Source organism: Elgaria multicarinata, chromosome 20 (assembly GCF_023053635.1).
Source record: "Elgaria multicarinata webbii isolate HBS135686 ecotype San Diego chromosome 20, rElgMul1.1.pri, whole genome shotgun sequence".
In the NCBI taxonomy this organism is placed as follows: Eukaryota; Metazoa; Chordata; class Lepidosauria; order Squamata; family Anguidae; genus Elgaria; species Elgaria multicarinata.
In genome coordinates, this window is record NC_086190.1 from 18992034 (window position 1) to 19008935 (window position 16902).

The 16902-nt window shown below is 50.0% G+C and overlaps 1 protein-coding gene across 3 annotated transcripts in view; it reads right to left on the minus strand.

Annotated features, from left to right (window-relative positions):
• ARHGEF10L (Rho guanine nucleotide exchange factor 10 like) overlaps positions 1-16902 on the minus strand; it is a 91483-nt gene that overhangs the window by 11135 nt on the left and 63446 nt on the right. For all 3 annotated transcript variants that reach the window (XM_063145167.1, XM_063145169.1, XM_063145168.1), the window contains 3 exons: positions 16483-16637; positions 11274-11419; positions 200-374 (listed from right to left, as the gene is read on the minus strand). In XM_063145167.1, coding sequence (XP_063001237.1) covers positions 200-374; positions 11274-11419; positions 16483-16637 — 476 coding nt within the window. The remainder of the gene's footprint in view (positions 1-199; positions 375-11273; positions 11420-16482; positions 16638-16902) is intronic.

Genomic DNA, 16902 nt, shown 5'->3' on the forward strand with positions numbered 1-16902 from the left:
AGAGTGCTCTCATGTCTCCCCTCTATCTTTTCTTCTCCAGGCTAAATATGCCCAGTTCTTTCAGTCTCTCATCTGTCACACATCAGATCCTCTGTTTAGACCATCCTAGCCAAAATGCTTTTTTGGTTTTTTAAAATATGTATCTTTTACATTTCTGCACCGCCTAACAGCCAAAGGCATTTCCCCCATTCCTCCTTACCTGGCAGGGCGAATGTGGTTCGCGTGGCGACGTTGATTTCTTGCAAGAGCTCAAGGGTCTCGGTGTGGAAGAGGCGGATGGAGGATCCCGAAGAGAAGGCCATCCAGACGCCGCTGCCCGCCTTGATCATGTGGGTGACGCTGGCGTCCTCCTCCGGGTGCCCCTCAAACGGCGGCTGCAGAAGGAGGAAGAGGAGAAGACGGGCTGAGCAGAAGCTGACTAGAGAGGAGTTGAGACTGAGGGGCCGAACTCCGTTCTGGAGAAGTGCTCAGGGGGTGCTTTCCAGTGGTGGGCAGTTCCAAAGGCAAAAGGGGCAGTAGCAAGAATGACCGCCATGTTGCCACTTAAACGTCTTTCAGCCAGTCATGAACCCTTGGGGGAGGCAAATCAACCTTTAAGAATGGGGGGAGGCTGCAAACGCCAAAAAACTACCCAACGATTGGTGGTCATGGAAAAGGGGGTGGAGCCAGGGGAAAGGGGCGTGTCCTTTCCTAGAATTCCAAAGGGCCAGATTTGCCCCATTGCGTTTCAACACCCAGGTGCTAAACTGTTCCCACTCGTCCTAAATAAGTTCAATACAATCAAAGTCTTACGGGGCAGGGGGAGGAAAAAACATTTCTCTAAACACCTCTAAAACGGGAAATGCTATTAAGCAAACCACAACCCGTAGACGGATAAGAGGAACCTGCAATTTTCGCAAAACAAGAATTTGCTGAAAAATTAAGCATGGAGACCCATGGGGGATTAGAATGTGTTATTATTCACCGTATTTCTATCCTGTCCTTAAAGCGGCACGGTCGACACGCCGGCTGACGTAAATATATATGAAACGCAATGCAGATAACGAAGAAAAGAACACACATTAAACTGGCTTAATCCAAACAACTAATTAAAGAGCGGCAGAAGGACCCTCATTAAAAAGTTCTCTCAAACGAAAACAGGTTGAACTTGGGAATAAAATGATCGGGGAATAGAGGCGGAGCGAGAGTTCCCAGGAAGGAGGGCCGCGCCCAGCCTGGATGCCACCACAATGGGTGCGGGCTTTGGGGGAAACACGCATGCGCGGAAGCAGAAAACGCAGGTCACATCTGACACTCATTCCGACTTGAGTCCTCTCGTCTCTTTCCATTCTCTACCCCTTTTCTCTTCCCTTTCTCCCCTTTCTCTTCCTTTCTTTACCTCTTTCCTCTTCCCTTTCTCTTCCTTTCTCTTCCTTTCTTTCCCTCTTTCCTCTTCCCTTTCTCATTTCTCTGCCTCTTTACTTCTTCCCTTTCTCCCCTTTCTCTTCCTTTCTTTCCCTCTTTCCTCTTCCCTTTCTCATTTCTCTGCCTCTTTACTTCTTCCCTTTCTCCCCTTTCTCTTCCTTTCTTTCCCTCTTTGCTCTTCCCTTTCTCTTCCTTTCTCTGCCTCTTCTCGCTTTCCTTTCTTTCCTTTCTCTTCCTTTCTCTGCCTCTTCTCTCTTTCCTTTCTTCCCTTTCTCTTCCTTTCTGTCTCTTTCCTTTCTTCCCTTTCTCTTCCTTCCTCTAACCCTTTTCTTCTCCTTTTTCTCTACCTCTTTCCTCCTTTCCTTTCCTCCCTCCTCTGAACCCCACAGTCATCAGATCCCTCATTTCCCCCCCTGCCCCATGCTGACTACTGCTAACCCAGGATTTAAAACAGCTCAGATCAGGGGATACGGGATCACACCCCAACACCTGTCTTGTTCAAAAGGCATCTCAGGGGGCTGGACAGAGAGAGAGAGAGAATCATAGCCTGAAAGCTTATCAACAGAAAATATCCCTCTAGAGACTCCTCTTGTGAGGGAACCTGTTATCTTCTTTTGTTCTCCTTCTAACTGATTTTTTTCTTCCTTCATGCCTTTCTTTCTTTCTTTCTTTCTTTCTTTCTTTCTTTCTCTGACCTTTCTGCTGCATTACAGATGCTCCCTGGAGGAATGTGGAAGACACAGGCTGGGGAAAAAGGAGAAGTTACACAGAGCTGGCAAGCGGAAGAGGCAACGGCGCTTTGAGGGGCGGCTAGGCGGTGCAAATCAAGGACGTGCTCAAGGTTGCCAGCCCTGGGGAGCTGGACAAGGAAGAGGGGAGACATGGTAGCCCACTTCAAGGACGTGAAAGGTTGCCATACAGGGGAGGGCCAGGATCTCTTCTCGATCCTCCCGGAGTGCAGGACACGGAATAACAAGCTCAAGTGACAGGAAGCCAGATTCCGGCTGGACATCAGGAAAAACCTCCTGACTGTTAGAGCAGTACGGCAATGGCATCAGTTGCCTGGTGAGGTTGTGGCCTCTCCCACACTCGAGGCCTTCAAGAGGCAGCTGGACAACCATCTGTCAGGGATGCTTTAGGGTGGATGCTTTAGGGTGGATTCCAGCATTGAGCAGGGGGTTGGACTCGATGGCCTTGTAGGCCCCTTCCAACTCTGCTATTCTATGATTCTGTGAAGTAAGTCTCACCTAGGGCAGAACAGATCTTTTAAAATCCATCCCATCTGCATTTCACAGATTGTTAGGTGCCTTCCCTTCCGTCATCCACTCATTGACAGAATCGTTTTTTCCCATTTTCCGAATTTGCGCAAATTTGCACTTCCATGAATTTGCATTGGTGTAAATGTGCAAATGCCCCCACACATGTGCATTTTCATACTTTAGCTTAGCAGGGAAATGCACACTTTCAGTCAGTGTTTTTTTATTATTATTATTATTTTACCTATTTCTCTGATTAAATTTGCATGAAGTTTCGGAAAGTATTTATTTATTTGTTACATTTATATACTGCTCCATAGCCGAAGCTCTCTGGGCGGTTTACAAAAGTTACAAACAGTAAACATTAAAAGTATACAAAATTTAAAAACATAAAAACAACAGTATAAAAACAACAGTATCCATTTAAAAACAACAGTTCTGGGGGTCCATTAAAAAACAAACTTAGCGTTGTTGAATGCTGTTAAATGCCTGGGAAAAGAGAAAAGTCTTGACCTGGCACTGAAAGGATAACAATGTTGGCGCCAGGTGAGCCTCGTTGGGGAGGTCATTCCATAATTGAGGGGCCACCACCGAAAAGGCCCTCTCCCTTGTTGCCATCCTCCAAGCTTCCCTCGGAGTAAGCACTCAGAGGAGGACCTTAGATGTTGAACGCAGTGTATGGGTAGGTTCATGTTGGGAGAGGTGTTCCATCAGGTATTGTGGTCCAAAGCCGTGTAGGGCTTTATAGGTTAAAACCAGCACCCTGAATTGGGTTCGGAAGCGTATAGGCAGCCAATGCAAGCAGGCCAGAATCGGTGTTATATGTTCGAACCTTCTGGTTCCAGTTATCAATCTGGCCGCTGCATTTTGCACAAGCTGCAGCTTCTGAACCACCTTCAAAGGCTGCCCCACGTAGAGGGCATCACAGTAATCTAACTTGGAGGTTACCAGAGCATGGACGACTGAGGCTAGGTTACCCCTGTCCAGATAGGGGCATAGCTGGGCCACCAAACGGAGTTGGTAGAAAGCACTCTGTGCCACCGAGGCCACCGAGGCCTCAAGGGACAGAGATGGTTCTAGGAGAACCCCCAAGCTATGAACCTGCTCCTTCAAGGGGAGTTCAACTCCATCCAGAACTGGTTGAACACCCCCCATCCTGCCAGAAGAACCAGCCACCAGCAGCATCTCAGTCTTGTCTGGGTTGAGTGTCAGTTTATTAGCCCTCATCCAAAGTAGTTAAGTGATTCCCTACGAGAGCTCCTTCGCACTGAGCTACTCCTGCGAAACACCCTCACAACCTTCTCTTTGATGACTGTAGAAGTACAACCACAATACACACACTCTAAAACAGCCTCCCCTCCAACCTTGTGGCTGTGTTGCATTACAGCTCCCATCGGCCACGGACAGCCTGGCCGGTGGTCAGGAATGCTGGATATAATCATCCAAACATCTGCAGGGCCCCCAGATGGGAAGACGGATCTACCTTGCCGAACAGTCTATTAGTTGGAGGTGCCGGGACTCGAACCCATGACTTCCTGCGTGCCAAAGGTGTGCTCAGCCACAGAGTGAGGGCTCTCTCGCTCAGCCCCTGCCTCAGCTTTCTCAGCTCTCCCTGTCCTCGTAAGCACGGTTCCCAGAATCTGATTCCTGGATCCAGAGAGCAACAGGTCCTCGCTATCACCACCATGTGGCTCCTAGCTGACCACCATCAACGGATCACGTGCAGAGCGCCCGGAGTCCTTCTTAACACGGCCCACGTTGCCGAGGGAAGCTATTAGCCATGGACCGTCCCCTCTCTAGCGGTCGATTTTAAACCACAACGTGCAGAAATTCTTGCACCGCAACAGGGGAAAATAGATGGTTGGTTGGGGAAAAAACCAGTTTCTCCCTAGTTACTGTGAGGAGCGCAGCAAACTTAGAAGGAACAGGAAATTCTGAAAGGGGTGCAAGTTTAGGTCAGTCTCCCCGCTAATAAAAAAGCTACACCCCCAGGAATCCTGGTACCACTGCTCCACTGTCCAACACTTGGGCCTGGGTGCTCAGCACCATGCTGGATGCAGCCTATCCATGCATTCTAAGCACTTCGGGAAGGCTGCGAGTTCAAATCTTGAGCCTTCCTCCCTGCTCCTGCCAGCCAACCAATTCTCCTCTCCCCACAAATAAAAAAAAATACAGTATTTCTTTCTTCCCCCCTCCCTTGGACCGAGCTCCTGTACGCGGCTTGGAGCGACCATTGCTTTATTGGCTGCATTATAAAATCCAAAATATTATATTGAAAACGCTGACACAACCCTACCCACGGCAGCAACAGCGGCATTTATGTACCTCGAAATGTCTATATAAAAATCAGAGCTCCTATAAATCCCGCCGGGCAGCGGGGGAGGCATAAAAAGTCGTATTAGCATTGACGAGGCATCAAACTTTGCCTGACAGAAGGTGCCAAGGCAGAGGCCGTGCCAAGCTGCTCCGCCTGCAGGGAACGGAGGCAGGAGAACCGGTAAATCAAATGGGGGAGGGATTTCGACACACCGAGAGCCGGCCTAAAAAAAGTCCTCATTCAGGAGTCCCCAATGTTTTCGGCTCGGTGGGCCGATTTGGAATTTTCAGAGTATTGTTGGCGCTCTCACAAAATGGCTGCCACAAGGGTGGGGCTTGCCCATTCACAAAACGGCTGCCATGGTGGCATGGCTGGTCACAAAACATGCATTTCCCAGAAGGCCAAGCGGCATGAGGCAAAAAAGAACGCTCAGAGCACACACGGGAGAGTCAACTTAGCTCCAGAACCTATTTTAGTTGCTAGGACCTGGCTTTAGCACCCACCAATTTTCATAGATGAACCAGGATTTGAACCCGGGCCTCAGTCCGACACTAACCAACGCAACCCACAGCCATTCCTGATTTGTTCCGGAGATCCTCAGAAACAACCGTCCGGCTGACACGTGCGGACACGGCTTTGCCCTACTTCTGTTTACAGCCTTTTATAACAATAACAACGCTTTTACGAATAATGGAAAATAGCTTCCCATTATTTCTTTCCCCGTTCGGGGGAAATGACCTGCTTTTTTCTCCTCCAATTGCACTTTTGAGTTGTTGCCTTTTAGGCTCGGAAAATGACTATCGATGTTCCTTTTGTTTATAGCGTCACGGAGTTTATTTCTTCTGCCCGGGTCGAGGAATCGATGTCCCATCGCTGAGACAATCTCTCGCCCGCTCGCTCTTTCTCTGATACCGACACCTGCCTAGAACCTGACCAGGTTTCCAAACCCGCTGGGAGACGCACGCCGGTGTGTGAGCAAAGACACAAATGTGAGCAAAGACACAAATAATTGCGGCATTTCCCTCTGGAGGGAAACTGCAGGTAAGAGAGAAAACGGATGTAAGCCAGGGAAGTTGGATTTCTTTCAACCCGAGGGCCGGATTTCATTTTGGGGACCGCATTCCGGTGCTAGGCAGGGTGAAAGCAAAAGGCGCACGGCAAAACGACCCAAAATACAAGCGTATCCGAAATTAAAGCTTTTACTGGGCCGGAGAGGTTCAACACCTCAGCTGAAAGCACTGATCCTTGGCTGCAAAACCGTTGCTTCTGCCACTATCTCTCACTGCGTATCGTGTTCTCAATCTGCAAAGTCCACACCGGGCCTGCGTCGCTCCCATTTTACAGGCGGGGAAACCGGATCAAGGGCAAAGTGACTTGACCAAGGCTGCACGGACGCGTCAGTGGCAGACGTGCTTAGAAGAACATTGGAGGGGGGGGGCAGATGCTGCTTTTCACAGCTTCTCTGGGCCCCAGAATGGATGCTGTATGTCTGTTTCATGTGCGCAATTTCGGCCCCTCGCTTTTATCCATCAATCGTCCAGCATTTGCTGGGATGGAGGCAGACTATGGATCCTTTCAGATGTCTACCCTGGGGTGGAGGGGGTGACATGACCTCCCCCTTCCAGCTCTTAATCTGCAGGACAACAATCCCCCCCCCCCAGATCTTCAGTCATTAGAAACACCCTCCACCACCCCTAAAACAGCTTTATCCCTTATTGTTTTATCCAAGCAACAATCTGAGACAGGTATAACCAGGGGTGTATTTCCGGTCCTCCGGGGTTTACCAGAAGGCCACACCCCCTTCCTTTGGCCACGCCCCTCTACCCTAGCCACTGATCACTTCTTGGTTTCCCAACTTTTGTGCAGGTTTTTTCCCCATTCTAAAAGCCTGAAACACCTCTAAAGGAAGAGTTTGAAGCTACAATATGCTGGTATTTCTGGCCCCACCCCCTTTTTGATTTTGGCTCCGCCCAATGCTGGAATATGCCCCTCCCCCTGAAAAAGCTTCCCCCAAATAGTATTCATCAATTAGGCTGGAAGAAATTCGGCAATTTCTCGCAATTGCTTCCCCAACAAGGTGTCTACGTTACAGGTGGGGAAACTGAGGCTAGTTTACCTAAACCTCCACACTGGTTGTTGAGTGCCACCCACCCCAGCTACGATTACTGAGCGGTCCAAGAAATGTACTCGGCACATGCTCAGTGGAACTCTTTCCATGTGGCAGGCACTGAGACTTGGCATTAAAATTAAGCAATCTACACACACACACACACACACACACACACACAGAGGACACAAGAAGCTTTGCAAACGATTTTGATAAAGCACTTCCGTAAGGTCCTCCAATAAGTAACTCTACATAATTCCAGCCGTCTGATTAATTGAGATGTTGGTTCAAAGCCAGGCATCTAATAGGCTAAGTGATCTTTAATCATCGGATAGCCTCACATGTCAGCCACCCGCCTCTCGGAGGTACGGAGACTCCCAAGCCCGCTCCTGATACACACACACCCAAGACTACAACTCTGGATGGATACACCAGCAGCCACTCCTGCAACCTGAACTGAGAGGGGGAAGCAGGGCCGTTAAACCAGCCCTGCTGAAAGGTGACTTAAATTTTTCCTCCTCCCTCCTCCTCCCTTTGTCCTTGTGTGCCGTGTCATTTTAGACTGCACGGCCAGCATATTTTAGCTTGGCAATTAAACCTTAGGAAAAGTATTTCCATTATCAGTTTTGGGGGAAAGGGGTGAAGCCGCTGTGGTATAGCAGTTAGAGCACTGGAGATAAGGGTTCAAATCCCGACTCAACCATGAAGCTCAAATCTAGGGCTCTATGAATTGCATTCCTATTCAGGGCAACCTCAGAGCGAGGATCCTGACGCTTGCTGCAAACAGCCAATGAACGACCCCAAAAGGTTCAGATCTTACTTCAAGGATTCCTTCCCCACCAACAAAAGTAGAGGGCCCGACTGACCCCAACATACACAATAACTTTTATTTTTTAAAAAAAATCTGCTTTCCCTTCCATTGATCCTAGCCCTTAAAAGCCCCCGCGACCCTAAACGCAGCTCCCCCCAAAGCTAATGGACGTAAAGAACAAGGCCCAGCATCTCGGGAACTGAGTCAGCGGGGGAAGAACCAAGAACGCTGAGTCGCTACTTTTGAGGACGCGCGGAAACAAAAACAAAAAAATAGTGCCATTTGGGAGAAGCGAGCGGGAGCCTTTCCCTCCTAAAAAAAAAAAGCCCCAGCAGAGAAGCAAATCAGATCCCCCAGCAGCCACGCCAAGTGGAAGATTGGGCAATGATTGCCTGGTGAAATAATGAGTTGGAGGGAAAACTGCACGGCGGGCGGAGGGAAAACTAGGTCAGGCCATCTCCGAGCGCGGAGAAGGCCAATTTTGCGACACGCACGCCCCCCCCCTACGCACGCCTGAAGCTGCCGCCCTCTTTAGCAAGGCACGACCCACACCCGGAAACTTTGCGCTGGTTCGATGCGCACAGGAGGAGGAACGCCGGCCCACAGCATCGCAGCCATCCACGCTTGGACACGTTAGGACGCTCCTGTCCTGTGCTGCGCAAACCCAGCTGGGGTTCTCCAACTATCATTCTTCCCCCTCTGCCGCCTTTCCTCAGCTGCCAAGTGCTTAGTAGTCTTCTGGCTTCTGCACAACGTTGTCGCCACTATTATTAGTGTTTCTGGACCCCTGTATTTGCCAAAATGCCATCAATGCCACGCGCCACAATTTAACACCGTAACACCTTGAACAATAAAGGTAAAAACAGTTTTTTTAAAAAAAAAACTCAACAACAACCCAGTAACATACATTTTAAAGGGCTGGATTTTAAAAAGATACATCTTTGCACATTCCTGGAGGCCGAGAGAATGGGAAATAACTGTGGTTCTTAATGGAAGGAAAGGAAAGGAACCTCTCGTGCAAGCACTGAGTCATTGCTGACTCTTGGAGGGACGCCAGCTTTCACTGACGTTTTCTTGGCAGGCCTTATAGCGGGGTGGTTTGCCGTTGCCTTCCCCGGCCGTGATTACCTTTCCCCCAGCTCACTGGGTACTCATTTTACCGACCTCGGGAGGATGGAAGGCTGAGTCGACCCGAGACGGCTGCCTGAAACCAGCTTCCGCTGGGATCGAACTCAGGCCGTGGGGAGAGTTTCAGCTGCAGAAACTGCTGCTTTACCGCTCTGCGCCACACGAGGCACTTAATGGAGCACACAGGAAAAAGATGTTTCATGCATGCCCAGGCCTCTAAGAGGAACGACACCCCCAAAAGGCCTTCTCCCATAGAGTTTAATAACTAGGCAGGTTCAAAGCGAGACAGGCTGTCCTTCGATAGCCAGGACTGATCTCCCACGGCTGAGTTCCTGGCAATTTCAGCAAAAATAGGCTGGTATCGTTGGTGCTTTGGCCACGCCTCCTTGGCCACGCCCACCACAGGAATGTGGTCTGCGAGAGCTCAACACCCTGCCTTAAAATCCTGCCACCCAAAGGCATCCCTTTTGCTGCGTCCTTCCTGGGCCAGTGAGATTCCCATTTTACAGATGGACCCGTCGAGGCTCAATCGGAACGCCTCGCTTCCGGAGTTTAAATCCGAGCCGGCAAGCGAAGGTTACAGTTCGGCACTGAGGTTCTGCGTGTCTTTCAGTCGCCGGGGCTCTGCGTCGGTTTGAGCAACCACGGCGGCCGCCTTGCTCCAAAGGAAAGGAGGGGGCTTGCTAATCAGCAAAGGCCTCCATCATCTTGGGCCTCCGACAGAACGACAGAGACGTAGCTGACCCTTAGCTTCAGCTTGGCTTCATTTTACGATCCAGCAACTGACCTCAGAAGCCCCACACCGGCGCAGTTCAGCCAGCCTTGCTGCGGGCAGCACATTCATCTCGTGAATAATAGAACGGAAATGCTCGGGGGGTTGGGGGGGAGAAGGTACAGAGCCCGTGAACTGAGACAAGGTGCAAAGAACAGTGTGTGCACGCTCACACACACCCTTCCGGGGTGGTTGCCAAAAGGGACGTACGAGAAATTCGTTTCAGTCCATTTTTGATTGGGATTCACCCAGTTCGCAGCTTCCGGACCAAACATGAACTCAAAGAAAAAAATGTAATAAATAAAATAAATAATAAAATGAATAAAAAAGAAAGGAAATAAAGAAGGAAAGAAGGGGGGAAAAGAAGCCCAGCAAATGCCATATTTTGTACAGTTCAGTAACCGGGAAATTCTTGCATGCCATAAGAGCACCACACAGTGGTCAGTCTGGAGCAGTTACAACCACAGAGCACCGATCTCTCTTGCACACCCCCTACAGAGGGGAGAGAAAAGGGTTCACGCCGCATCATCGCGTGAACGTAGCTCACTTCGCACTTTCAAACCACTACACGAAGCAAAACACGGTGATCCTTCAAAGCGCCCACTTCCGCGGATTTTGCGAGGACGTTTGCCGTTCAAAAAACTGCATACAAGGATACGTGCGTTTGGGGGAACAATGCTTTAACACGCTTTGTGCGACGAAAGATTGCATGCACGCACACACACGAAAGGGTATATTAGGCAAAAATGGACAGAAATGTGCCTGCATCAGGAGAAATGAGCACGAGGGAAAGGTCAGTTTGCAGAAGAGAGATGCTGTGGTTTACAATAAGAACGTAGAGCTCTTGAACAGATCGCCACTATCCTAAGGGAAGTAGCTAAAGTCCGTGCCAGAGTTAATAAGGCAGATGAAATATGTGGCATCAGAAATGGATGGTTTAAATTCTTGATTTTAGGATCACGAATTTCATTTTTGGTTAGCTTAACAGACAGTTCTACAAAAGTTGGAAATAAATATCAGGGAACTGTCTCATAAACTTTAGTTTGTTAGTTCCAAAGTCATTTTCTTGATTTGGGTTTAATTATTTTACTTTTTGGTAATATTCTGGATATATTTGTTCTCTAAGCAGTTCACACACAAACGCACATACAATACAACCTGAAAACTATGTGAAGCAACAAATATTTATAAAAAAAAATACAGCAAAGACATAATAAAACAAGACAATGTCACAGTCAGGGAATGTTTTCAAGAGGTGTTTGAAGTTCGCCAAGGTTTCTGCCTCTCAACCCATAGTGGGGGGGGGAATGTTCCCGAGGGCAGGTACCACCACCGAGAAAGCCCCGCTTATGTGCTATGAGCTGGTAGTATTGGATTAGTAGCAGAAGGACCAGGAAGGCTTCACTGGAAGAGCTCAGAGGGCAGCCCCTCCTAGAGTGCTTTTGCAGCAGTCTAACCGTGCGATCAGTTGCGCCTACCTGCGGCTTCAGGCTGGCGGCATCGAAGACGGTGACTTGGTTGCCACAGCTGGCCCACAGGGCATCTTCCAAGGTCAGCAGGGTCCGCACAGGCGCCGGCCCCACGTTCAGGCAGGTGGGCTCAGCTTCGAGGTCCCAAAGTCCCCCTGGAGAGAGGAAACGGGGGGGGAGAGAGCGGAGTTAGGCACACAGGTTTCCAGAAGGGGGACGGGGAGGCATAACGGCAACGGAAAGCGAGGTGGGGGAAAGTGAGCATGAAGAGGCACTCAAATACGACAGGATCACTGATAGGTTTTGCCATAACTGATTGGCTATGCATTTGGGGGAGAGGCTGTAGCTCAGTTGTAGAGCCCCTGCTTTGCAGGCAGAAAGTCCCAGGCTCGTTCCCTGGCATCTCCAGGTAGCAAGATGCAGGATCACTGATAGGCTATGCCTTCACTGATTGGCTATGCTTTTGGGGGAGAGGCTGTAAGAGGTGGAGCCCTTGCTTGGCGCACAGAAGGTCTAAGGTTCGATCCCCAGCATCTCCAGGTAAGGCTGGGAAAGAACCCTGCCTGAAAACCTGGAAAGCCACTGCTGCTGCCAGTCAGTGTTGACAATACTGGGCTAGATGGACCCAGGGCCTGACTCAGCACAAGGCCAGCTTCTGATGATCCTATGTACTATTGCAGGCAGCATCTCAACTGCAAATAGATAAAGAAATCAGGGCAGGAAGGAGAAGAGATGAGGCAACAAAACCCAAAAAGCCCCACGTAGCTAAAGCTATGCAGGTGTCTCCACCGGTGTCTTTGGACCCCCGTTGAGGAAGACAGGTGAAACATTCATTCATTCATTCATTCATGATATTTATACTCCTCGTCAACAGCCAAGATTCACTCCCAGCAGTGCCGGCTTCAGGTTTATGGGAGATCTTGGGCAAGACCTCCCTCCATGGTCCTCCTCCCTCAGGGAGTCCACCTTCTCAGCACCATTATCCCCAGCCGCTCTCGCTCCTCCTCCTCTTCCTCATTATTTCTCCCACTTGCTTGCTGGACAGGGACAGAGCCAGGAGCACGTTGGTCATGGCATCCCCTGCTCCGCCTTCTCAACACCACCAGTGTCTGGGCCAGAGGGAGAGACAGGTGGAAAAGCAGGTTGCGAGAGGGAAGAAGAGGAGCAACCCCAACAGAGCCAGTGTGGTGTAGTGGTTAGAGTCATAGAATCAGAGAATCATAGAATAGCAGAGTTGGAAGGGGCCTACAAGGCCATCGAGTTCAACCCCCTGCTCAGTGCAGGAATCCACCCTAAAGCATCCCTGACAGATGGTTGTCCAGCTGCCTCTTGAAGGCCTCTAGTGTGGGAGAGCCCACCACCTCCCTAGGTCATTGGTTCCATTGTCATACTGCTCTAACAGTCAGGAAGCTTTTCCTGCTGTCCAGCCGGAATCTGGCTTCCTGTCACTTGAGCCCATTATTCCGTGTCCTGCACTCTGGGAGGTTCGAGAAGAGATCCTGGCCCTCCTCTGTGTGACAACCTTTTAAGTATTTGAAGAGTGCTATCATGTCTCCCCTCAATCTTCTCTTCTCCAGGCTAAACATGCCCAGTTCTTTCAGTCTCTCTTCATAGGGCTTTGTTTCCAGACCCCTGATCATCCTGGTTGCCCTCCTCTGAACACGCTCCAGCTTGTCTGCGTCCTTCTTGAATTGTGGAGCCCAGAACATTGGACTGGGAGTCCAGAGATGCCACTCAGCCACAGAAAATCACTGGGTGACTTAAGCTAGTCAGTCATAACTAGCTTAGGAACATCAGAAGAGCCCTGATGCTGGATCAGACCAAGGGTCCATCTAGTTCACACAGGGGCCAAGCAGCTGTTGACCAGGGGCCACCAAAGCAGGACACGGTGCAGCAGCACCCTCCCACCCATGTTCCCCAGCAGCTGGTACACAGAGGCTTACTGCCTCAGATACTGGAGATAGCACACAGCCATCAGGGCTACTAGCCCTTGATAGCCTCCTCCTCCTCCTCTAGGAATTTGTCCATCCCCCCCAAATTGGTGGCCATCACCACATCTTGCCTCGGATACTTAAGCCCCATTCACTTCAATGGGTCTACTCTAAGAAGGAACTTTAGCTATAGAATTCAATGGATGGTATTTTTAAAACAAAAACAAATCCCAATCTAATTTTCTCTTTTTAAAAAAGACGTTGGGGGGACCGCTTTTGCTGCTAGGAGATTCCAGGTGCGCCATCTTTCCACAACCGTGTTGTTTGTGCCAACCTTGCCCCTTGCAGATGTGAGCGGCAGATTAACCGTGCCCACATCTCCCTCCGTCCCCCCCCCCGACGCACACACTTTAATTAAAAAACATAAACGGCTTATCAAAAGCTAATTAATAAAAAGCCGCGCGGTGCCAAGCGGCGTTTGGAATCTCTGCGTAAACATCCGTTCATAACCCCGGAACGCAGGGCAACGAGGGGCAGTTTGTGGGTGTTTAATGGAACGTGGAGAAGGGGGAGGACAAATCCGGGCGCAACAGCGCTGCGCAGAACTGGGGAGGGGAAGACGAAAAGGGAGATTAATCCGTGCCTGGTTAGGAACAGGAAGGAACTCCACCCCACCCCAGGAGAAAAGGAAAACAGGGGCAGGGGATCAAATACCGCAGGGGTTGGCATCAGGGGTTGGTATGATGGGGCATCTCACAAGGACCCACAACCCCAGTAGGGGCGCATTGGTAAGACGTCCTGAAGTTGCTCCTTCTCTTCCGCATTGCAAGTTCCTGGTTGCCCTGCTTCTTGCTCTGACTCAGACAACGGTGGTGGCATAGAGCAGGAGACGCCACGCCCTATGTGCTCCCTGCCTGCCAAGTGGGAGTGAGGAGGAGGAAGAGGATGGAGTTGGTAGACCCATCGATGGAGCCCTGCCCTCAAAAACTAGACGCCAGCCCTGGGAAGGGCTGAAACCTTGGCAAGATCCTGCCAGATCGTGTAAATATATATATATATATCCTTTTCGGTGGTGGCCCCCCCGACTGTGGAATGATCTCCCCGATGAGGCCCGCCTGGCACCAACACTGTTATCTTTCAGGCGCCAGGTCAAGACTTTTCTCTTCTCCCAGGCATTTAAAGGCATTTAACAACGCTAAGTTCGTTTGTTTTTACTGGACCCCAGAACTTTTGTTTTTTAAAAGGATACTGTTGTTTTTATACTGTTGTTTTTATGTTTTTGGTGGTTTTACATTTTGTATACTTTTTAATGTTTGCTGTTTTTAACTTTTGTAAACCACCCAGAGAGCTTCGACTACGGGGTGGTATATAAATGTAATAATAAAATAAACAAAATAAAAGGTTGTCACACAGAGGAGGGCCAGGATCTCTTCTCGATCCTCCCAGAGTGCAGGACACGGAATAACGGGCTCAAGTGACAGGAAGCCAGATTCCAGCTGGACATCAGGAAAAACTACCTGACTGTTAGAGTGGTACAACAGTGGAACCAGCAACCTAGGGAGGTTGTGGGCTCTCCCACACTAGAGGCCTTCAAGAGGCAGCTGGACAACCACCTGTCAGGGATGCTTTAGGGTGGATTCCTGCACTGAGCAGGGGGTTGGACTCAATGGCCTTGTAGGCCCCTTCCAACTCTGCTATTCTATGATTCTATGATGTTCTCGCCCCCTTGATCATTTGGGCTCACCCTCTTTTGTGGGTCTCTCTTCCAGGCCCTTTTCAGTCTCAAAGGGGATAAGCACACCACTCGAACGGGAAACCGCTCTGGCGCAACCTCGCTTCAACTTGGAAGCAGGAATCGAAGGTACTGTCTAGCCTTTGGCAAGCAGGAGTAGCTGTTTGCACACACATCACCGAAAGCGGAGCCTCACAACACATACACACACACACAGACACACAGGCAGGCATGCTCTCCGGCACAGGAACGCTCAGGTGACATTGCTGCGCGTTTGCGATGTCCGACACGTCGCCCGAAATTGAATCAAGCTGACCCGAGCAAGGGTCTCTTTGTTCATCCGAATTTTACAGGGGGAAGGCGATTAAAGTACAGCCGACAGGCTTCAGCGGCAGTAAAACGGCCGCCGTCCCCGCTGCCGGAGAGAACTGACAGCCGATCAATAGGAAATTATAGAGCTCTCAAATTGGGGTTTCTGTCTTGGGACCCTGCAATCCACGCGCCGCGTTTTGAAAGCCAATTAGCATAAAGTGGGTTTTTTTTCCAGTGATGGGGGAGGAGACGCTATGAAGAGCTTCTTCTTTTTTTCCCTTTATCCTCCTCTTCTTCCCCAGCTGCAACAAGCAGGAAATTAAAATAGATTTTAAATTAATTAAAGGCACTTGGAAACGGAGGGAGGATGAAACCTTCCCCTTGAGGGGGGCCACAGAGAGTGAGGAACACGTAGAGCCATTTCATTATTTAGGGTAGATTTCCCCAAGCCGGTTCCCTCCAGAGGTGTCGGACTTACGACTCTCATAATCCCAAATCCAGGGTCCGGCAAAGAGAAGGAACCGTGTGCACAAACGTAAGCAAAGGGCCCCCCTCCCAATTCCCGTGCATGCAAGCAGGCGCATGTGCGTTCAGGTGACATTGGCGTACGCTTGTGACGTCCAAAGTGTCTCCTGAAATTGAATCAAACTGACCCCTTTGCTCTGCAGGATGTGGGGTCATAAAGCTGTAGCCCAATACATCTCGAGGGTACCGCAGGGGAGGGTTTCTTGGAGTTGAAAGCCCTTGGAAAAGCTTTCATAGGGCGCTCTTGAAATTTCCTGGGAGCATGGCCATTACATGCCAAAGGGTTTATTGAGAATAAAAATGAAAAGAACTTGGAGGCGGTCATGGGATTGGCAAGGGTGGATCTCAAGTCTTTTTTAATTTCTTCTGAAATATTTCCAATCGTGGATGCCCCTGGATTTAGGGGGGAAATTAAGGAGACGGGGAACACTGGGTCTGAGAGAGAAGTGCAGATTGCGCACGCGTGAACCCAAGTTCGTGAATTTGCAAAGGGTTTCGGAGAACGTGGACTCCCGTTCGTGTTTCGGGCTTGCAAACGGGCGGGTTTTCGGGTGACTTGCAAAATGAAACGGGATCCTCATCCAGCCCTACCTGCTGCCAGTCCGTGTTGACAATACTGGGGTAGGTGAGCCAAGCGTCTGACTCAGTATAAAGCAGCTACACAGGTTGCCCAGGAGAGAGAGAGAGAGGGAACACCACAACAACTCCTGGGACTCACCATTGCTCCTAGGATAAGCTGCGACGGTTCCATCCTGTAGGCTGGCGAAGAGGTAATCAGGGCTGTGCTTCAAGCAGAGAACAGGCTGAAGTCCAGGACTTTTGCCCGACAGCAAGCACTGCGTCCCGGTGTCCACGCTTCCGTAAACCAGGATGCTGGGGGGAGGAAAAGAAAATATGTGTGTTGGAGACACACGGCGTAAAGAGCGTAGAGAGAAAAGGGACCAAAACGAGAGTAGCGGCAAAACCAGAATATTATCGGTGACCTCTAGTGGCGGATTAGGGGGTTAAGTCTCTAACCCATGGAACACGCTTTCAGTATCCAAGCTCAGTCCTGAAATAGACGGGACAGTGCCTCTGAGCACACACAGAGCACCACCTGACCTCCATCGGAACATGTGCAACCAGCAGACCAGAAATT